The sequence below is a fragment of the Trachypithecus francoisi genome, unplaced genomic scaffold (genome assembly GCF_009764315.1).
Source record: "Trachypithecus francoisi isolate TF-2019V2 unplaced genomic scaffold, Tfra_2.0 Lachesis_group11, whole genome shotgun sequence".
Taxonomy (NCBI): Eukaryota; Metazoa; Chordata; class Mammalia; order Primates; family Cercopithecidae; genus Trachypithecus; species Trachypithecus francoisi.
Genome location: NW_022681456.1, coordinates 106,466,423 through 106,489,797, shown reverse-complemented (window position 1 = coordinate 106,489,797; position 23,375 = coordinate 106,466,423). Strand labels below are relative to the sequence as shown.

General features: G+C 38.8%; 1 protein-coding gene across 4 annotated transcripts in view; it reads right to left on the bottom strand.

The window, feature by feature from the left end:
* The window catches only part of BCAT1 (branched chain amino acid transaminase 1), a 140,138-nt gene that overhangs the window by 48,329 nt on the left and 68,434 nt on the right, over positions 1-23,375 (bottom strand). For all 4 annotated transcript variants that reach the window (XR_004439986.1, XM_033222673.1, XM_033222672.1 and 1 more), the window contains exons 4-5: positions 23,008-23,118; positions 19,356-19,475 (exon numbers count right to left, since the gene is read on the bottom strand). Coding sequence is in view for 3 of the 4 variants with exons in the window: in XM_033222673.1 (XP_033078564.1) it covers positions 19,356-19,475; positions 23,008-23,118 (231 nt within the window). In the remaining variant the exon portion in view is untranslated. The remainder of the gene's footprint in view (positions 1-19,355; positions 19,476-23,007; positions 23,119-23,375) is intronic.

The following is a 23,375-nucleotide window of genomic DNA, read 5'->3' as shown; positions in this document are numbered from 1 at the left end:
GTAATCCAATTAAGGTACTTAAAACTTGGCAAATGAAAAAATCAACAACTACTAGGTCTTCTGTGTGTCTGTGTATTTATATGTGTTGTATGTGTGATATGTATATAAAAGAGCTCTAATTAACTGGCTTGGAAAATAAGCACTGAAATTGAATATTTTGTCAGAAAAAGAAAAACTAACACCTTTTAATTCATGGGACTTTAATAATCTTTGGGAAATAAAGAGAGTCTTAAATATGATTGGTAAAATAAAAATGTCTTCAAAATTTAGACATCTGGTTAAATTAGGTCAGATTAAATTAGATTTGCTAAATGCTTCAATGCCATAAAATGCTTCTTTAACAAATTGTTCAACTTACCTACTTTGGAGCCATTCGATTCTAGATAGGGCCTGGGGACATGTGGAGTTGGCCATGCCCCCTAGCTATGCTGGAAAGAGTCAGACCTTATCTGTACTTCTGTGTGGTGTCCTAGGCTCCACACCTGGTACATAATTAAAACCACTTACTTATCAGACTTTTCACCAAACATAAAATTTGCTAAAAGTTAACATTATAGCATATGTAATTGAAGCTACCAGAGAAACAGTGTTACCTGCAAGGCATATAAGGAAAATAGAATGTGTTGTTGGTAAAAGATTATAAGAAGGCATGGGAATGTGGTCTTATTGCCTAGTTGACAGAGTTAAAGGATTGTTTTAAGTTACATAAAAGCTAAAGGTTTGAGCAAGTTGTGGGAGGTCTGTGAAAATTAATCTTGTAAAAGAAATTCTGTGTGAAAATATTAGCTAAAGTTAAAGGGTATTATTCAGTTTTTCCATAAATAGAACATTGGAATAAAAGCACAACAGGGTTTTCTTAGAGCATTAATCTGCTCTTTAACAACAATAAACAAAAATTGTAAAGGACTACAAAAGGTTTATGAGAATCTTACCTCATGGGAAACCTGATTAAGATTGAATAGATTTGTCTACAAGGTTTTCTTAAGAATTGGATTTGACATTTATTAATACAAAGATGAAATTTGGCTTTCTCTCTTGAACAAAATTTTCGTGTAATATTAAAAGATAATGGAAGATTTTTGTTTGCCTTTTGAATTAAACTACAAGAAAAAGAAGAAAAAGTAAGACACTGTTTGGAAAGCTGTCTTCCCTCTATCAATGAGTAAAGGATTTTGCTTTTTGAAAAGCTTTGTGTTATCATTTTGGCTAAATAAATAACTTACAGTGACCTGGGATTCAATTTTATATCAAGTGTTTTAAATCTGTGATATCTGACAAACTTTCCAAAATCAAAGTCTACATTATGCCTTTTTCTGATCTGGTCACTACTTTAGATATGGGGTCTCCTAAACTCCAAAAATGACATATTTGGCTTATGTAGTGTATTAAAATCATACAGGAAGCATTGTCAAATATGAAATGGTGTTTAGCTTTCTTTGGGCTATATTTGTATATATATGTTATCGGTATGTGCTCCAAAATTATGGGAAACTCCTAAATTCTGATATGACTTAGTATATGTTATCAGTAATAATTGTTATGTAAAATTGTTGTATGCCACAGAAGTAACCAAAATTTCTAGTCAATTGTGTCTTTAACCATGGCTTCCCTAAGACTTTATGTTATCCACAGAAAACTGTTGTCTTGTTTTGATTCTCTTTAAAAGATGGTTTATAATCAGATAGAGGACTCTTAAATGCAGGTTTCTGAAAATTTGTGAAAGCGTGCCATTAAAATAGAGAGGAAAAAAACTTCCAAGAGTCTCCCTTGGGAAACTAATATGTTCATAAATATTGAGCAAACAGGAATTAAGAGCATGGACTAAATTAATAAAAGAACAAAATAACCTTCTAGTGACTTTTTGCTTAAAGTGTTGCTGATCCTTTGTTTCATTTTTCAGAGTCAAGAAACCTTTTTTGAGCTATTTACAGTTTTTAAAAATTGAGTAAATTATACTCCTGTGAGCAAACTTTGGAGCACATTTCTTTCTACCTGATTTCTTAAGAATTTGAAAACTATTTGTGAGTATTCTTAACTTATGGCAACATAGTAATTTGCATATGTGCAATAAAAATCCGTTTTCCTTTGTAACAGGACACAATTAGAGACATTGCCTGTTTTACCAGGGCTTTGACTGGAATGGCATTCTTTCAAATATAAACAGATTGCTTTAAGGAATCAAAGTTGACTTACAGAGCCAATAAAAGCCTCTAGGAAAAGCTGGTCTCATACCTTGTCTATTCAATTCCTTTACAGGGTTGCTGACCTGTGGTAAGTAAAGAATGTCACTTTCTGACAGGCCTAGGAGCTCCAGTTATCTTGGGATCTCAAGAAGAGAATTCACACAACTCATACAAGTATTTGCATGTACAGATAAATCTGTGTCTCAGTGCAAGGCTTTAGAAAGTCTAATCTGAGATTTCTTATGGAACAAAGTTACATCAAAGTCAATTTTTTAAAAGCCTATATAGCAAATAATTATTATTGCTATGCTTCATACAGATAACCAGGCCAAGCATAATAAGACTAAAGCTTACTGTGCAAACAAATCAGTCCTACCATGATTTGTTTTCAACAGAAATGGGAGACCGGAGAGAGAAAAATTATGTTTCAGAAACTATGGTATACTTGTTATTCAATTCTAGTCCCATTCATTGTTTTGAGTTTTTTCTGCCATTTAGATTGACCCTGTTTGTTCCTATGAGCCAACCAGTGATCTCTAGCTGCTGCTCAGAAGAAACAGAAGGGTAACATAAATATCTGGATCAGTATTTTAATTCTGAACATGTGTTGGAATTGGCTGGCAACCCCAAATCAGCTTGGTTCCAACAACTGCCTAGTTCATGGAAAGGCTTATCATTTAGTTTACTTGGGATAAGTATACTTACTTTGCTTTAGTGTTGTAGAATATATTGCTCTTGTACTCTTTGTGTGGCAATACAGGATAAGATTAATCAACGTTTTCTTAAATTGAACACTTATTAATCTTCCAGATATCACCTTTTGTGAGAACTTGAGTGTTAGGAATGGCCTTGACCATACTGATGCTTTCTGACTGAGCTCCTCTATACCCTGAATAGTTAGGCAAAAATATCATCACCTGGATTCAGCCAGAAGAAGCTACAGAAGTTGGATCTTCATCCATCTGCAACCTTTAGGATTAAGGGTCCCTTTGGAGGTATTGGGGGAAATATGTCAGGACCATTTAAACCAGAGCAACTCCATCTTGAATAGGGACTGGACAAAATGAGCTGAGATCAGCTGTGCTCCATTCCTAAGAGGTCAGGCATTCTTACAGGATGAGATAGGACATCACAAGATACAGGTCACAAAGAACCCACTGAAAAAACAGGATGCAGTAAAGAAGCCAGACAAACCCCCCCAAAACTCAGATGGTGAGGAAAGTGAACTCTGGTCATCCTCACAGCTTATCTTTTTTTTTTTTTTTTTGAGACGGAGTCTTGCTCTGTCGCCCGGTCTGGAGTGCAGTGGCTGGATCTCAGCTCACTGCAAGCTCTGCCTCCCAGGTTTACGCCATTCTCCTGCCTCAGCCTCCCGAGTAGCTGGGACCACAGGCGCCCGCCACCTCGCCCGGCTAGTTTTTCGTATTTTTAGTAGAGACGGGGTTTCACCGTGTTAGCCAGGATGGTCTCAATCTCCTGACCTCGTGATCCGCCCGTCTCGGCCTCCCAAAGTGCTGGGATTACAGGCTTGAGCCACCGCGCCCGGCCCTCACAGCTTATCTTATGCTATTTATAATGCATTAGCATGCTAAAAGACACTCTCACCGGTGCCATGACAGTTTACAAATGCCGTGGCAACATCCAGAACTTACCCTATATGGTCTAAAAGAAAGAGAAACCCCCAGTTCTGGGAACTCCCCACCCTTTTCCAGGAAAACTCATGAATAATCTGCCCTTGCTTAGCATATAATCAAGAAATAACCATAAAAATAGCCAACCAAAGGCCTTCAGTGCTGCTCTGCTTATGGAGTAGACATTCTTTTCTCTCTTTACTTCTCTAATAAACTTGATTTTATCTTACTCTGTAGACTCACCCTGAATTCTTTCTTGTGCGAGATCCAAGAATCCTCTCTTGGAGTCTAGACTGGGATCCCTTTCCAGTAACACTCTAATTAAGCTTTCTTCCCTAAAAGTTAAACAGAAACCAGTGCTTCTGAAGGACTGGTATCAACCACCTGCCTGACACTGCCCCTCCCTTTTGCAGTTTCAACACAATAACAAGAATTCTTTCCTGATAAGAGACCTCTGACCATGGACTGGTTCTGGCCAGTCTACGGAGGCTGCACACAGAAGAGGGCCTTTGTGTCCTCTGCTTCATCTTTTGATGTATAGGCCCTAACTGTAATACATTTAAATGTTAAGGCTCCACCCCAAAGTGGACTTGGGATGCATGTTGAATACACGTTAGCCTACTACGTATGTGTGTGCCACCCCTTCATGAATACGAATAGCTCCTCCTATAGTTAAAAATATATACTTAGCCACCCTGCTCAGCATAAATTCCTGTTTGCTTTATCCCTGCCTCTCCTTTCCAAATTTATGAGCCCCAGCATTCTTCAGTTAACAGTGTTTAGGATTGCCAGAACAACCTAAAGGACCCTCTACCACACTTCAATTATTTTCATTAAAAAAAAAAAATCTGATGCTAGTCCTAACATGTTGCATTGACTGACACCCTAGCAAAAATGTCCCTTTGTCTCTCGCCTGATTTCCTTTAGTGCTAGCCAATAGACTAACAGGCAATCCAGACATAGGCATTTGAAAATGTTTCACTGGGGATGCTGAAGTCCAAATTTTCTGAGACTTGCTATATATAACAGGGCTAAGGGATAAATACAGGTTTATTTGCCAGCCCTGTTCAAAGAAAAAGATGGTATAAATTTAACACTTGACAAAAAGGCTGATCAATTCTTTTTAGTTTTTAGATAAGAATGATCTTAGAATTTAAAAGAACAGCTAAGAGAAAACTAAAGACAACATGGAAAAGACTAAAAGAACACTTAACACTCTTCTCTAACTTCCTCCTATGTAAAAGAAGTGATAATGACTACTCACAGGGTTAATATAAGGATTACACTACGTAATAAGTAGAGAGTGCCAGGGCTTGATTTTCAAGCACGTAAAAGTCATAAGTGTTATTGTTTTTGCAAGAAATCATTGCTAACAGAAATGATAAATAAATTCCATATGTACAATACAAAGAGCATAAAAATGACTGTAAACATGACCCTAGAACTTCAGTCAACACTCAATATTTGAAGAGTGGAAAATGAGCATTTGGGAAAAAGACAAGAATTATTATGCCAGTTATCTGGGAAATACAGGTTGGTAAACTTGGAATCAATCCTAAATATGAATTTTAGAATGAATGATTAAACAAGTGATCAAGGATACTTGATAGGAAAGTACTCAGGAGGTGCTACAAGGAGTCACCATTAGAAAGGCCATGCTTTGGCTGGGCACAGTGGCTCATGCCTTTAATTCCAGCACTTTGGGAGTCCTGGGGCAGGAGGATCACTTGAGGCCAGGAGTTTGAGACGAGCCTTGGCAACATAGCAAGACCCCATCGATACAAAAACTTTAAAAATTAGCTAGGTGCGGTGTCACATTTCTGTAGTCCTAGACACTCAGGAGGCTGAAGTGGGAGGATTGCTTGAAACCAGCAGGTCAAGGTTGTAGTGAGCTATGATGACACCACTGCACTCCAGCTTGGGTGACAGAGCAGGACCTTGTCTCAAGAAAAAAAAAAAAAGCCATGCTTTTATTTTGCTTTCTGGAATGATTCCAGATCAGGAGTCAGCAAACTTCAGCCTGCTGCCTGTTTTTATTGGTTTTATTGGAACATGTTCATTCATTTATGAATTGTCCATGGCTGCTTTTGTACTATAAAAGCAGAGGTGACTAGCTATATGGCCTACAAAGCCAGAAATATTTACTATAAGACCATTCCAAAAAAAGTTTGCTGATGCCTTCTCTAGGTGACAAGAAAATGCTACAGGATGGTTATTATTGCACCAGGAATGACCTCAAAACCAAGATCTCACTGGCTCCTGACTTTGACCTTGTGGTTATATCCAGTTTGGTTCAGTTGACTAGGCCTCCCACTGTGCTGGCCCTAAAATAGAAAGACAAATAAGACCATATAGGATGCTAATATCTGCAAGGAAGATGTACCTAACAGAGGCAAATCCAACCCCAGCTGAGAAGATGAGGAAGAAGATACTGAGTCAGGTCATGAAGAGCTCACACCAAGACACTATGGTGTCAATGGAGCAGTATGTGTGAGACTGTGCAAGGTGGGGGTTGGATGCCGCTCTCCTTAGTCACATGTCGCTGCCTGCTTACATGGTCACCCTCAGAAGGAGAACTATGATAGGAGTGTGAGAAATCTCTGAACATTTTAGCAATCAGTTTTCCCTTCCTTCTGGCTAATTACTATTAGCTTAAAGATATGCCATAATATCTCCCATCTAAGACACACACTCCATTTAGCATATGTCCCATTCCAGAGAGGCATCCATTCTCTGTCCCACCGTGCAGAATTCCTCCTGACATTTGTACATATTTAGCATCATAGCTACCCATCCTCTCATTCTCTCTCAAATCCCAAACACTGCAACCCCACCACCCTACTAACCCATGCTTATCAAGATCACCAAGGCCTTCCACACTGACAAATCCAACAGTCAATTCTCAAGCCTCATCTCACTGGTCCTATTAGTAGGATCTGCCACAGGCGCTTGTGGTTTTCAGGTTCACTTGGCTTCCAGTCTAGTAAACCTCTTGTTTTTCTTTCTACCTTGCAGGCTGCTACTTCTCAGTCAGCCTAGCATTTTACAAACTCCCTTTCTTCTAAATGCTGACCTGCCCCAGGGGTTAGTCCTTGCTTTCTTTTAATCTGGATCTACAGTTCTCCCCTTAAAGACTTAATCTAGTCTCTCACTTTCAAAGGCATTTTTATGCTAAGACAAGAATCTATCCCTTAAATTCCAAACTCTCCCCTGAATAATCGACTTGCACATCTAACTATAGTACCTACATGACATGACTGTTTTAACTCTTTATTCTACCCATGTCACTCCAACAAACAAAAAAGCCTTCTTTCTCATTCTTTTCCATCTTAGTAACTGATTACTATCCAGTTGCCATCCCCCAAAAGGAAAACAGCATCTCTCCTCTCACACCCACATCCAACCTATCAGCACATTGTGGGAGCTGCAATAAGTATTTTTGAATGTATGTCTTCATGCGCAACAGGGGATATAACTATAACATAAATTTCTTAAAGAAAGCCTACATCTTTAAGGCTCCCAAATTTAATTTTCCTGCTTTACTCAATTTATTAGTAACAGTTGCTATATTTGTTGTATCAACAATATAATGGTTAACAAGAGACTGAGAGTGAAATTATATTGGCTGTGTGTATGTGTGTATATGTGTATGTTATATAATACATATACATGTTATAAAATATATAATATATAAAATCTGGTTAAATACACCAAATACAATTGTATCAACAACATAATGGTTGATCAACATTATAATGGTTGTATCAACAATCTAATGGTTGATCAACAAGAGACCAAATTTAATTTTCCTGCTTTACTCAATTTACTAGTAACAGTTCTTATATTTGCGGTATCAATAATATAACGGTTGATCAAGATCAATAAGAGACTGGTTATATAATTTATGCTACCATGTTTTACAGACTCTAAAATATATATTTTTTTACTTTTAACATGTTTGAAATCTGGACTCAGCATTCCACAATTGTTATTGGCTAAGCAGCAGTTACGGCAAAGCAGTCATTGCCAAACATGGTCACAGCTGTTGATACTGATGATACTTCCAATGGCTATGGGCATTGGTGACACATGTTGAGTGTGCCATGTTAAATGTCTTTAAAAACTTATGATTTAGCACTGAGAAGAAAAGTTACTGCCCAGAAAAGCACAAAAGCATGGCATGTATTTGACATTAGTGAAACAAATATTTGTGACTATTAAACAAAAGCAAGTCAATATTTTCTTGCAAAGCAACAAACATGCCCTCTAATGAAACCCACAATAGGAAGAAGCCTTTAAAAAGATAAAGCTGGCTGGTGGCTCACGCCTGTAATCCCAGCACTTTGAGAGGCCAAGGTGGGCAGATCACCTGAGGTCAGGAGTTCGAGACAAGCCTGACCAACATGGTGAAACCGTGTCTCTATAAAAAATACAGAAAGTAGCCAAGCATGGTGGCACGTGCCTGTAGTCCCAGCTACTCGGGAGGCTGAGGCAGGAGAATCGCCTGAACCCAGGAGACAGAGGTTGCAGTGAACCGAGATCACACCACTGCACTCCAGCCTGGGCAACAAAGCAAGACTCCATCTCAAAAAACAAAAAGAAAAAGAAAGCTGTGTTAGCATTTGTTACAAAGTTACATGCAAAAACAAAAATGCCTATCATGAGCCAAGCATTGCAACTGATGGCAGGAGAAACGGCAGATTCCCTCAGAAAACATACACCTCAAAGAAATAAGAGGCTAGTGTGACTAACTCATGAATCACTCAGGATGATCAGGAAAGTACTGTGTGGCAGTTTGATTCTCCATTACAGTGTATAAAATAATGTTACATCTTGTAATTTATACATTCTATATTAAATTCAGTATGGTACATATGTCCAATGGATACCCCACATCTAGAAAAATTGAAACAAAAAATAGGGGTATATCCATATGTACCAAAATGGAAAGATCTCCAAGACAAATTTTAAGTGCAAAAAACAACACTACAAACAAAATTGTTCATAGTATCACCACTGTTTATATTTTTTAAAAAGGAAGGCACAGATAGAGGCCCCAAAATATTCTTCATCTATGGAAACTTGACATATCAAAACTGGCACTGTAATCAGTGAGGAAAGGATAGACCACTCAATAAACAGTGATGGGACAACTTGGTCTCCAGGTAGAAAAAAAAAAGAAATTGAATCAGTTACTTGATACAAAGTTCACTTTCATATGGATTTCATTTAAATGAAAAAAAGCAAACCTTTAAAAGAATGTTATTGGAGTAAGAATTTCTTTAACCTGTATGACCTTGGAGTAACAAAAAATTTCTTTAAAATGCATAAAAATTATAAAACAAAAATTTCACTACATTCAATTTAAGTACTTCTGTTCATTAAAAGATATCAGAAACAAAGTGACAAAGCAAGACACAGACACAGAAGCTAGCCACAGACTGGGAAGCTATTTGCAGTACATTTATCCAACATAGAATTTGCCACAGACTAGAAAGTTATTTGTGATACGTATATCAGACAAAGGATTTATATCTAGAATATACAAAGATGCAAAAAATTTAAAAGACAGAAGACTTGCAAAGGTACTTCACAAGGGGACTTCCGTAGCTAGTAAACATATGAAAAGGTACTCAACATAATTTGTTCTCAGGGAAATTAAACGACAAATAACACAAGACTGTACACATCAGAATGAGAAAGTTAGTAAGACAGGATCAGTATTGGCAAAGAAACAAAGCAAATACATACACCACTGGCGGGAGAGTAAACTGGTATAAGCACTTTGGGAGTTTGGCAGTGAGAGAGCCAGGTGGGAAGGGGTCCCCAGAGAAACTCCAACCAGCCTGCACACCTGGAGGATTGCACACTGGGGAGCCAGAGACGTTCACACTGTTCAGAGTGGGGAGGAGCCTGGACCCTCCTCTTCCTGGGTGGTACCTGGGATACAATCTGCAAGGCAAGAAGCACACTAGCAGGACCCTGGCTTTGTGGAGAGTCCCTGTGTCCCTTTTTTTCCAATAGATTCCATTATTCTCACCTTTCAAATTGCCTGCGAGCCTAATTTTTCATGGCCGTGGGACAAGGACCCCATCTTTAGCTAAACTAAGGAGAAAGTCCTACAACAGCAGTATCTACTAAAGCGAAACATACACACACCCTGTGACCCAGCAATTCAGCTCCTAGGTAAATACCAAAGAGAAGCAACTACATATGTCTGCCAAAATGTCCATCTGTAGTGAAATAGAATGCCATACCAGAAGGGAGATGGGGGGACACAAAGAAGGAACTGCTATAACCCCCAACATGGCTGACTCTATTGGAGAGGGAAGGGAGGCAAAGGAGAAAGGTACACAAAGCCTTTCCATTGTACCCATCATGCTCTCATCTTAATGATGTGCTGGGTCCACAGATTTTCACTTTCATTCTTTTCTTTTTTTTTTTTTTGAGACGGAGTCTCACTCTGCCTGCCGGGCTGGAGTGCAGTGGCCGGATCTCAGCTCACTGCAAGCTCCGCCTCCCGGGTTTATGCCATTCTCCTGCCTCAGCTTCCCGAGTAGCTGGGACTACAGGCGCCCACCACCTCGCCCGGCTAGATTTTTGTATTTTTTAGTAGAGACGGGGTTTCACCGTGTTAGCCAGGATGGTCTCGATCTCCTGACCTCGTGATCCGCCCGTCTCGGCCTCCCAAAGTGCTGGGATTACAGGCTTGAGCCACCGCGCCCGGCCTCATTCTTTTCTTTAAATGGTATGTTTATGGGTATTTGTTTTAAAATTTTTGAGTAGTGGCAAAAACAGGACAAAGAATCACTGCCAATTTTGTAAAAAGAGAGATAACATACAAATACATGTAAGAGGGTGTGTGTGTGTCTCTGTGTGCGCGTGTATGTGTGTGTATTTCTGAAAGGGTATAAGAAAAGCTGGCAATAGGAATTGCTTGTAGAACCCTGGATTGAAATGAGAGTGTGAGAGTGAAAAGGAAACTTCCCATCTATTGTATACCTTTGGTTCTACTCGAATTTTTTACCAGATATTTTCTCTGCCAAAATGAAAATGGATGTCCTAAACTTAGAAGCATTGTAATTGAACTTGAGATTTCACTGGCTGTGTGTATGTATGTATATGTATTATATGATATATACACATGTTATAAAATACATAATACAATATATAAAATCGGGTTAAATACATCAAATATATTTGAGAGCAAGAAAGCTGATAGCTCAGAAAAGAAAAAAGTAGAGATGACAGTAGACATAGTAGAATGAGATGGGAAAGAACTTAGTCACTCCATCAGGGCTATGTTTCCATGCTAACCACTTCCACTTCTTCACAGCAGTGACCGCCATCAATATGCACTCATTTAGTGAGTTTATATTACGAAAGTCTGACTCCCTGCCAGACACCAAGCTCTGTGAAAGCAAGAAGATAGTTTTTGCTCAGCACAGTATCCCTAGACTTAACGCAGGCACTGACATATAAGAGATGTTGCAGGATGGAGGTTAAGAGCATACAGACTCTTATTTCGCCTCTTTGGACCTCAATTCCACATCCCTAAAATAGTGCGGCAGCACCTGCTCACAAGAGTGCTATCAGGCCGGGCTTAGTGGTTCATGCCTGCAATCCCAGCACTTTGGGAGGCCGAGTGGGTCACCTGAGGTCAGGAGTTCAAGACCAGCCTGGCCGACATGGTAAAACCCCGTCTCTACCAAAAATACAAAAATTAGCCCAGTGCAGTGGTGCACGCCAGTAGTCCCAGCTACTGGGGAGGCTAAGGCGGGAGAATCGCCTGAATTCAGGAGGTGGAGGTTGCAGTGAGCTGAGATCATGCAACTGCACTCTAGCTTGGGCAACAGAGGGAGACTCTGTCTCAAAAAGAGGAAAAAAAAAAAGATTGTTATCAGAGTTAGTGCATGGAAAGCACTGAGCACAGTGCCTGACACGTGGGGTCACTTCAGACGCCAGGGGACAGTGATGAGAACAGACCAAATGCCATTTTCACCAAAGAGACCAGGCCATTCCTGAAAAGTAGCAGTACCTTACTGGGGTGGAAGTGTAAGATGGACCTGGGCCTTTTGCTGGGATATAATCACTTTCAATAATTCCTTGGGTTGTATGATTTTGCAGCTGTTCACTGGAGTATTGTGTAAGGTAGCAGGAAATTGGGATTCCAGTTAGGGAACTGGGATGCAATGTGAAAGATGCCTCACATCATGAACTATGCAGCAGTCAGAAATGATGGACTTGATGTACACATAGTAGACTGGATAGAAATGGAACACACAGTGCTGGGCAGAAAAGGGAAGAAGCACGATGAAATCTGTAAGACAAATTCATTTACATAAATTAAAATTACATGTATAAAAAGCGATGAGATTTTTAAAAACACATAAAAGCCAAAATAATATTAATCCGATACATGAGAATGATTTCTAGTGGAAAGAGAGGAAATGAGACTGGTGAATGAAGACAGAGGGAATAAAAGAAAGAGAGGGACTTTATATGCTCCATGATGGAAGTACCAAGAATGAGGAGCATAATGAATAACCTGGTGTACCAAAACTCCAAAGAGTAAAAAACATCCCCTGTAAAAGCTGAAATGAGCAAGAACAGCCTCAAGATGGTACTCATTGGTAAGAGTGGCCAGATAATAATAAGCTGACTATAACAGGCTAAAATCAAGGCATATAGGCTGTATCTCTAAAAACAGACTCGATGTCTCAAGACACTAAAAGGGAGCTGTTAATATAAAATATATTGAGTTATGCAAATAAAACTGAATATTGTTTATAAACAATGGAATATATATATGTATATGTATTTCAAATAGGACTATGAAAAAGAATACATTAAAGGTAAGGACAGTACCCAAATTAATGATTTATAAATTGCTGCTGTGCTAACTAGACTTTAAATCTTTCAGATTCTTCTGTTCATAGAAACTAATTGTGAAGGAAAAAGATGATTAGATGTAAAAGCACAAATAGAGGCAGTTAATAAAGAAAATATTTTTCATGGGAATTGATATGATTACAGGCTGAATTGTATGTGCAATCTTAAGATTTAAAACAAGGCCGGGCGCGGTGGCTCAAGCCTGTAATCCTAGCACTTTGGGAGGCCGAGACGGGCGGATCACGAGGTCAGGAGTTTGAGACCATCCTGGCTAATATGGTGAAACCCCATCTCTACTAAAAATACAAAAAAACTAGCCGGGCGAGGTGGCGGGCGCCTGTAGTCCCAGCTACTCAGGAGGCTGAGGCAGGAGAATGGCGTAAACCCGGGAGGCAGAGCTTGCAGTGAGCTGAGATCCGGCCACTGCACTCCAGCCTGGGCGACAGAGCGAGACTCCGCCTCAAAAAAAAAAAAAAAGATTTAAAACAAGGTGATAAAAGGAAAAGAAAGGCATGTCTATGAAATGCACATGTCCTTAAGCTCCCTGTGGAGTGAACCAGAAATGAAGGAGTGAACCATTTGAGACTGACAAATCTGATCTCCAGCCTTTCTTCTGCCCAGTCACAAAATGGCAGCAGGGTTTTAAAATGGAAATGTTGCTCTACATTATTCAAATTGTATTGTGTGCATCCAGTGCTGGTATTAACTAAATGCAGACAGCTTCTTTCTAGTTGAGCTCAACTCCAGAAACATACTTATGGACAATCTAAGCATAGGAGTATAAAGTTTACTGAATTTGAGGAATTAATCAACCTCTGCATTAGCCAAAGTCAGCTTGTCTTTGAGTATATTTGAAAAAGTCAAATACAGTATATTTGAAAAAGTCAAATAGCTAGCAAATCTGCGGTGGATAGCCTGGGATCTGGTCACAGGTGCTGCGTGGGCTAACTCCTGACAGTTTCCAGGGCTATCTCTAGCATCAGATTCTACCTTTTTCAAAGACACTTATTCTCAGCCCTGGTATAGTTTAGTATTGTCTCACTCTACCACCTCCCAAATGGAGAGAGTGGGATGAAATGGGACTGAGATATGCCTAAAAAGTGGAAGGCTAAGAGCCACCATCAAATGGAATTTCAGAGCTTGTGGTTGTGCATATTTCTGCTATTGACTATGGTCAAGGCACCTCTACACTTACCACAATCCCCGAGGAAATAAAGGTCTGGGTCTGTGTGTCCACATGTGTTTATACCACTGCACTTGCATGGAGTTACTAAACAGAGCGAGGTTAAAATCAGCAAAAGCTGGCTTCTTTGGATGCAGTGCTGTTAGGTATCCAATATTGAACATGACAGTCATGTAATTTTAGTTTCTTCTCTAGTAAAGTGAAAATTTAGAAATCATTCATGTAAATGTTTTTTATTTAAATATTATGATCTGAGATTTTCTCTTAATTCCCAACTGATATGTAATCAGCAGTAGTTTAGAGCCCTCCAGCCTGTAGCTTCTCTTTTAGATTTAACAACCCATAAATAAATACTTTAGGAGATACTGATTTAAATGCTACTATAATCCTTTTTATAAATATGAGAAATCTTTTGGTAATGTGAATGATTTTACTCTCTAAACTTTTTACAAGAAGTTTATATAATATAACAACCAACAAAGTACATGGATTTAAATATTTGTGTACCATACTGATGCTATACATTCAGGTCAGTTATTATCCTGTATTATGTATTTATGTATTATAGGATATACCTTATCCAAAAAGCTTCAGTCCAAAAAGCTTGGACTATCCCTTATCCAAAAAGCTTCTGACCAAAACTGTTTTTGATTTAGGATTTTTTTCAGATTTTGGATTAATCTGCATTACGCTTACCAATTCAGCACCCCTAAGCTGAAAAAATGAAATCTGAAATGCTCCGATGAGTATTTTCATTGAGCATCATGTCAGTGCTCAAAAAATTTCAGATTTTGGAGTATTCTGAATTTCAGGTTGTTTTTTTCTTCAACTTTCCACACACTGGTAGCCTGGCATTTTTAATTGACAATCCCTACTCATTGGTTATATATGAACAGTTAATTAAACATGTTTCAGTAATACACACTTCTGTTTATTATCATCATAAATCTCTAAGGATTTTAGTAATTGTTTTAATTATTGATCATGAGGAACTGCACAAAAACATTGGTACAACAAGTATGTATCTATGAAGACTATTAAAGACGAAGGGGGCAGAGCATGGTAGCTCATGCCTGTAATCCAGCACTTTGGGAGGCCAAGGTGGGCAGATCACCTGAGGTCAGGTGTTCGAGACCAGACTGGCTAACACAGTGAAACCCCGTCTCTACTAAAAGTACAAAAATTAGCTGGGCATGGTGGCACGCATCTGTAGACCCAGCTACTCAGGAAGCTGAGACAGGAGAAACGCTTGAACCCAGGAAGCAGAGGTTGCAATGAGCCAAGATTGTACCATTGCACTCCAGCCTGAGCAACCCAGTGAGTCTCTGTCGCAAAAATAAATAAAATAAAATAAAATAAAATAAAAATGAAGGATCAGTTAACTATAAAACATGTAAAGAGGCAGAGCTTGGCAAACATAATGAAATATTTTAAGTCCAGTAGCAGAGCCAGTCCCTAATTATATGGCAGCAACTGAATCTTATTTAGTGTGAAAAACAATAATATTAGACTGTCGTATCAGGGCCTATGGAAGTGAACTCATCACTACCATTAGGACGAAATTTAGTTTTCAATTACATAAATATTTCCACTTTGGTGCCATTAAAAGTTCAGCTTTCAATGATTTAAAGCACTGAAATTACTGGCAGACATATATTTCATTCCTTAACAAGGTTTGGGATGGTGATTCCTTTAAAAGTGGTTGTGAAATCTCTGGAGCGTTTGTTGAATGCAGAGTCTCTGATCCTGGCTCTACACATTTAGATTTGAGTCTGGGCTGGGGCCCAATACAATTGTGTCCATTATAGAATCCTCAATGTTCTATATACACAGTGACTACCATACCAGGGAATAGAGACCGGACACAAGTGATCAACTAGGTATTTATAAAACTTAATACAGTAGCCTAACATAGATTTATTCATTCAAAGAAATCAAAATATCTGTTGGACGTAAGACCCAGTTAATCTAACTATGAAAAGGACATGAAAGAAAAACACATAGAAGTCAGCCAAAAGCAAGACAAGACCAAAAAAAAACAAAAAAAAAGCAAAAAAAACAAAAACAAAAACAAGAACATAACTGACACAGAGTTGAGCTTGTAATTATTCTATGAAGACAATGACAGGATATACCCATCATAAAAACAAGTAACATAAAAACACAAGCAAAAGCTAGTCATCTCTGATGAAAGAATCCCAGCAAACCTGGAGCTACTAGCCCCAGTCTTCCAGCCAGTACTTCACATATCAAATGTAGCCACCATGAAAACCTAATGAATGATCATTACCAACATAAATTGTGTAACATCTGTGGGGGCGGAACTATTTAAATCCATATACATTACTGAATGTTATTTGTATCATGTTTCTTTCTGAATCACAAGTGATGGTTTATTCTGCCTATATCATTAATTAGAAAATGATAGTTGATATAAATATACCACCAAATATAAATAATGTTGACTCCCCAAACGATGTTCCTTATTTCCTTCAACTCTTACCTCACAATTAGGAAGTTGATTTTTAAAAATTATTGATTTTGAGGTCCAAAGTATGTTCAAGTACATAAGTTGATAGAGTGTATAGTGAAAGAGAACCACTTGGCAGGGCTTTTGTGCTAAGATTCTTGAATGTGGGCAGGCATCAGAATTGCTCACCAGATCTCCTCAGAGTCTCTGGGGATGAGATTCCATATGTGTATTTTAAATAACACTTCAGTGATTCAAATGCAAAAGTTAAGAATTCCCTAATAGTGAGAATGATCACAACTATAAGATGGACCACAAAACCTGATTTAAGATCTTGTCTAACTCTAGATTATAGGATTTTGGCAGTCTAAAGAATTTACTAGATCATAGCGTTAGATATATAGATGTTCCTCAACTTGTGATGGGGTTACAAGTCAATAAACTCTTCCTAAGTTGAAAATATCCTTAAGGTGAAAATGCATTTAATACACCTAACCTACCAAACATCCATCATAGCTTAGCTTATCCTATCTTATATGTGCTCGGAACAGTTATATTAGCCTATGGTAGGACAGAATCATCTAAAACTGTATTATTTTATAATAAAATATTGATTATATCACATAATTTATTGAATACGTACTAAAAGTATAAAAACAGAATGGTATGTGTACTCAAAGTAAGTTTCTACTGAACTCATATTGTTTTCACACCATCATACAGTCAAAAAATCCTAAGTAGGACCATTGTAAGTTGGAGTGCAGCTGTATTAGAAAACTAGATCAAGAAGAAGAGGAGGGAGATGTAAAAAAAAAAAAGAAAGAAAGAAAAAAGAAAACTAGATCAATATATTTCATGAACAGTGACACAAAAATTATTAAAATACTAGCAAGCTGAATACAGCAAGATAAAAAAACAGATTATTCACAATGACCAAGTAGGATTTAGCTTAGGAAAGTAAGGTTGATTTAACATCCAAAAATAAATTGATATAATTCATTCATTAATAATGTAATAAAGTATAAAACCACATAATCATGTCAAGAGATTCAGAAAAAGCAATTGACAAAAATTCAACATCCATTCATGACAAAAATTCTCAACAAACCAGGAACAGGAGTATCAGATCTTAGACTGAAAAAGTACCTCAGAATAACTGGAAGGTAGTGCTTTAAGATCAGTAACAATGTTTCAACCAACTTTAAAAGTACTTCTTCCTATCATAAAGTTAAAAATAGTATTAAAAGAGCGCCAAACATTGCATGTTCTCACTTATAAGTGGGAGCTGAACAATGAGAACACATGGACACATGCAGGAAGTCGCACACACTGGGGCCTGTCGGGAGGGGCATGAGGAGGGAGAGCATCAGAAAGAATAGCTAATGGATGCTGAGCGTAATAGGTGATGGGTTGATCTGTGCAGCAAACCACTATGGCACACGTTTACCTATATAACACACCTGCACAAGTGCCCTGGAACTTAAAAGTTGGAAAAAAAAAAAAAAGGTTCAATTATCTTAAAATGTCAAAAAACTTATGAAAGTAGATGACTTTTTAAAATTGTCCCTATTCTTTAAAACTTGTCAGACTGCAATTCACAAAATTTGTTATCTAGATCCTTAAAAGGCTTTCGAAAGATATCAAGGATACCAAAGAAAACATTTCGGTATTTATTCCTTGGCCCTATATATCTCTCTACCTTGTGCATTCATACAGCCTCGTAGAAAACCTGGTAACCCTACAACACTTAGTAGAGAACAGAATGGCTAGGCTATAATAAAAGCACCATCTCACTCTCGTACTCCGAATGTCTCCATATGTTCCCACTCTACCTGCCAGCCACATTCAATCTCCTTCCATCAATTATCCCTCAATATCACCCACTCTCAAGCCACCGCTGCCTAGCAGATACCAGAGACAATAAAGGGTCTTCATATAAATACACTCATCCACTCAAAAGGCCTTGGCCCCTCCAGGCATACCCAATCCATGCCTTTGTTCACAAGGGCACCCAATTAAGAGACTGTGACCCACCAGGAAATCATAAGGTCATGTTACTTAAACCTATCATCCCAGCTCTTCAATTTCTTTCCGTAACTCCCACTGTGAACTTTATTTTCACCATTTTTCTATGTGAACTTTATTTTCACCATTTTTCTCCATTCTCACTCCGTGCCAAGTAATTCCAAGACTTTAGGAAAATGAAAAGTAGCAGCTCTCCCTCCCCGAAATTTTAAAACCATTTCTACCTCAGAGAAGTGCTGCCACAATGGGAAGCACTGCACTTGTAAACTTAGAATAGCATGACTAGTCTTAATCGGGCAAGGCAAACAGCACTGCATTTATTCATTTATGTGCTGTCTGTGGCTGCTTTAGTACTGAAATGGCAGAGTTTAAGAATTCTTTTTGGTCAGGTGAAGCGGCTCACGCCTCTAATCCCAGCACTTTGGGAGGCCAAGGTGGGAGGATTGCTAGAGGCCAGGAGTTTGAGACGAGCCAGGACAATAGAGTGAGACATCATCTCTATAAAAAATTTAAAGATTAGCTAGGCATGGTGGCACATGCCTGTAGTACTAGTTACTAGGGAAGCTGAGGCAGGAGGATCACTTGAGCCCAGGAGGTCAAGGCTGCAGTCAGCCATGATCACATCAGTGCACCCCAGCCTAAGTGACAAAGTGGAAAAAATAAAAATAAAAATAAAAACAGAGAGACACCTTGTCTCAAAAAAAAAAAAAAAAATTCATTTCCTACCTAAGGTCACAGAGATATTTTGTATTTCTTAATAAAAATCTTAGTATTTTGTCACATTTAAGTAAACAATCGAATTATAATTGATTTTGGGGTATGGTAAAAGGTAGGGATCTAATTTCTTATTAGAAATTATATGGCCACAAAGCCAAAAAATGTTTACTGTTTGGCTCTTTACAGAAAATGTTTGCTACCTCCAGTAATAACTTGCCCAGCAAAGTACCCCAAAATAAGGAGTCAGTTTGCACCTCAGTTCCGATGAATGTAGGACGAATATACAGACTAGCAGATGTTGAATATGGGACCCATTCTTGATCCAATTTCACAAGCTGTTGAATACACTCTAAGAGCTCTTCTTTGTCAAATACCTGAAAGAATGAAAAATATAACAAATGACAGAATTTTCTCATAATGTGACAATAATAAATGATCCTCACTGAAGCATTTAGACTGTCAAAATAATAATAATAATAATAATAATCCCAACACAAAGAAATAAGAGGCCGGGCGTGGTGGCTCAAGCCTGTAATCCCAGCACTTTGGGAGGCCGAGACGGGCGGATCACGAGGTCAGGAGATCGAGACCATCCTGGCTAACACGGTGAAACCCCATCTCTACTAAAAATACAAAAACTAGCTGGGCGAGGTGGCGGGCGCCTGTAGTCCCAGCTACTCAGGAGGCCGAGGCAGGAGAATGGCGTAAACCTGGGAGGCGGAGCTTGCAGTGAGCTGAGATCTGGCCACTGCACTCCAGTCCGGGTGACAGAGCGAGACTCCGCCTCAAAAAAAAAAAAAAGAAAGAAATAAGAAACGTTTGAAGTGATGGATATCCTAATTATCCTAATTTATTTTATTTATTTATTTATTTATTTATTTATTTTAGATGGAGTCTTGATCTGTTGCCCAGGCTGGAGTGCAGTGGCGCGATCTCGGCTCACTGCAACCTCCGCCTCCTGGGTTCAAGAAATTCTCCTGTCTCAGCCTCCTGAGTAGCTGGGATTACAGGCGCCAGCCACCACGCCAAGCTAAGTTTTGTATTTTTAGTAGAGATGGGGTTTCACCATGTTGGTCAGGCTGGTCTCGAACCCCTGACCTCGTGATCCACCCACCTCAGCCTCCCAAAGTGCTGGGATCACAGGCGTGAGCCACTGCACCCGGCCCAATTTTTATTTATTTCATATTTATTCTAATCATTACACATTATATGCATGCATGAAAACATCACATGTACCTCATAAATATGTAAATTTATGGTACCAATAAAAAACTTTTTAAGTAATAATAAAACCAAACCATTTTTTCTGTGATTTTCCCCCCAAAAATTGTGATGGGATGATGAGCCATCTACATGTGAAAGATAAGAAATTAGATCCCTACCTCTTACCATATCCCCAAATCAATTCTGATTGGATGATATACTTAAATGTGACAAAATACTAAGACTTTCATTAAAAAGCACAAAATATCTCTGTGATCTTAAGGTAGGAAAGGATTCCTAAGTAGGAGTTGTAAAACACAAATCATAAAGGAAAAAATGGATAAAATGTGACTATTTGAAACTTAAGGACTTCTATTCTTCAAAAGATGTGAAAGCAACAAACAGGGTGAAGTTATTGGTAGCATGATCAACAAAAGATTTTAACTGATATATATATTTGGATATCCCCAAAGTCAGTGACGAGATAGATAAGCCAATAGGAAAATGGGCAAACGCAAAGAACACTTCATTTCTAAAGAAAAAAAATACATCTACTAGATGGGTGATACTTTATAAAATAATTTAAATAGTCTCTGCTCACTTCCAAGGCAGAGACACATACTTTCAGAGATGTGATGGGTTACCTAAGGTAGAAATGAGTCAGTCATAAGCATCTGAGTAAAGTTCACAATGTCAGAATTTGTCTATTTAAATATTAACCTGTAACAGCAATAGTAGCATAGTAATGTTATAGAAACTGGGACTGCCAATCACATAGGTGAACCCTGTAGCACCTGCTTCGGCCCCTGGTATTGCTGTCTAGAGACAGAATTCAGTGAAAAGAGAACTTTATCACGAATAAAAAAACCGTGGATCTAATTTCTTGCCCTGTCCGTTTGCTCTGTGTGACTTCAGACAAGTCATTTAATCTCTCTGGACTGTTTTCTTCTCTGTACAAAGGCACTAATAAACTGTACAACAACCTTCTTAGCAATGCCTTACTGCTGTGATTACACAGATAAGGATTGTGAAATCACATAACACAGTTGGTAGCAAAATTGATGTCTAACAAATATTACTTCCCTTTCCTTCTGGTCCCATTTTATTTATTTATTTTTTTTTTTTGAGGTGGAGTCTCGCTCTGTCGCCCGGACTGGAGTGCAGTGGCCAGATCTCAGCTCACTGCAAGCTCCGCCTCCCAGGTTTACGCCATTCTCCTGCCTCAGCCTCCCGAGTAGCTGGGACTACAGGCGCCCGCCACCTCGCCCGGCTAGATTTTTTTGTATTTTTAGTAGAGACGGGGTTTCACCGTGTTAGCCAGGATGGTCTCGATCTCCTGACCTCGTGAAAGATTTTTTCCCAGTGATCTAGCTGTAATGGGTAGAAGAGCGAAACTATGACCTAGTCCAAAGAATTTACCTTAATTTCCCCTCTGCTACTATATTATGGCCTCCAAAGGAGGTGGGTGAAATGCGGGTTACAAAAATAGGCAGAGGAATGAAGAGCACTTGGATTTAGCTGTCCTCGGGCTTCCTGAATGCGTAGCTTGGGCTAAATCCCTGAAGCTGAGCACGGTGGCTCACGCCTGTTACCCCAGCATTTTGGGAAGCAGAGGCAGGCAGATCACTTGAGGCCAGAAGTTCAACACCAGACTGGCTAACATGGTGAAATCATGTCTCCACTAAGAATAAAAATAAAACATTAGCTGAGCATGGCTGCATGCACCTGTAATCCCAGCTACTAAGGAGCCTAAGGCACAAGAATCACTTGAACCCTGGAGGTAGAGGTTGTAGTGAGCCGAGATTGTGCCACTGCACTACAGCTTGGATGACAGAGCAAGACTGTCTCAAAAAAAAAAAAAAAATCTAAGCCATCTTACAATGATTTCTGCTCCATAACAAACTGTGACAGCCACGATTCAATGGCCATGAGAAACTGTTTTGGTATCTTTTTATCTCAAAACATTACTTAAGATAAAATATCGAAATAATTAAGTTACTATATCTTGCTAGCATCTAAAGCAATTAGGCAAAATATCCCCAAATTACCTGTGCTGCACACCATATTTTCCATTTTCAATATTAATTTCATGTGGTCTTCAAACGTTATTTTAGTTTGAGATAGATTTTTCTTCCTTATTCTTTCATCTCTCACATGCATATGAATCCCCCACAGACACTGATTAAAAAAATTGTGGAATTGCCAAATGGTATTATGCTCTTGGTTTTTTTGTTTGTTTTGTTTTGGTTTGGTTTTGACAGAGTCTCGTTTTGTGGCTCAGGCTGGAGGGCAGTGATGTGATTATCTTGGCTCACTGCAGCCTCCACCTCCCAGGTTCAAACAATTCTCATGCCTCAGCCACCCAAGTAGAGCGGACCACAGGCATGTGCCACCAAACCCGGCTAATTTTTGTATTTTTGGCAGACATGGGGTTTCACCATGTTGGCCAGGCTGTCTCGAATTCCTGATTTCAAGTGATCTGCCCACCTCAGTCTCCCAGAGTGCTGGGATTATAGGAGTGAACCACCGTGCCCGGCCATTTTCTTGTATTTTTACCTAACTAAAGTAGATCAGAAATAATGTTAATGTTCATACGGTTCATATGGTTTGTACTGAATATTTAACTATTCAGAAATTAATATTTGGTGGTCAACAACGTGCCTCGTTACATTAAACACAAAAGAAACTCCTACATTTACATACCGGCAGAGTTGCCCTCACAGCAGATCGATACATTCTATCCATGTTGAGGTTTGGCCGAAACAGTCGAATTTTATTATCTACTCCTCGAAATGCCTTCAATCCTTCAAATAACTGGAGATAAAACAGAGAAAATCTTAGAGGGTAACTACAAGAAAACAATCCCTGTGTTCAAGAGACTGACTTTCCTATGGGCGCTCATATTATTCATCCCATAAAGCTGTTGACCTTGACCTCAACTTGAGATCATTGAATCCAGGAAAGCTAACAGTTGACTGGACTGGTAAAAACAATGGTTGAGGTGGTGGAAAGTTGTTTTATTATCAGAATTTGGTAGGAATTCTGAGTTCTCTTCTGCTTTGCAGGAGCCA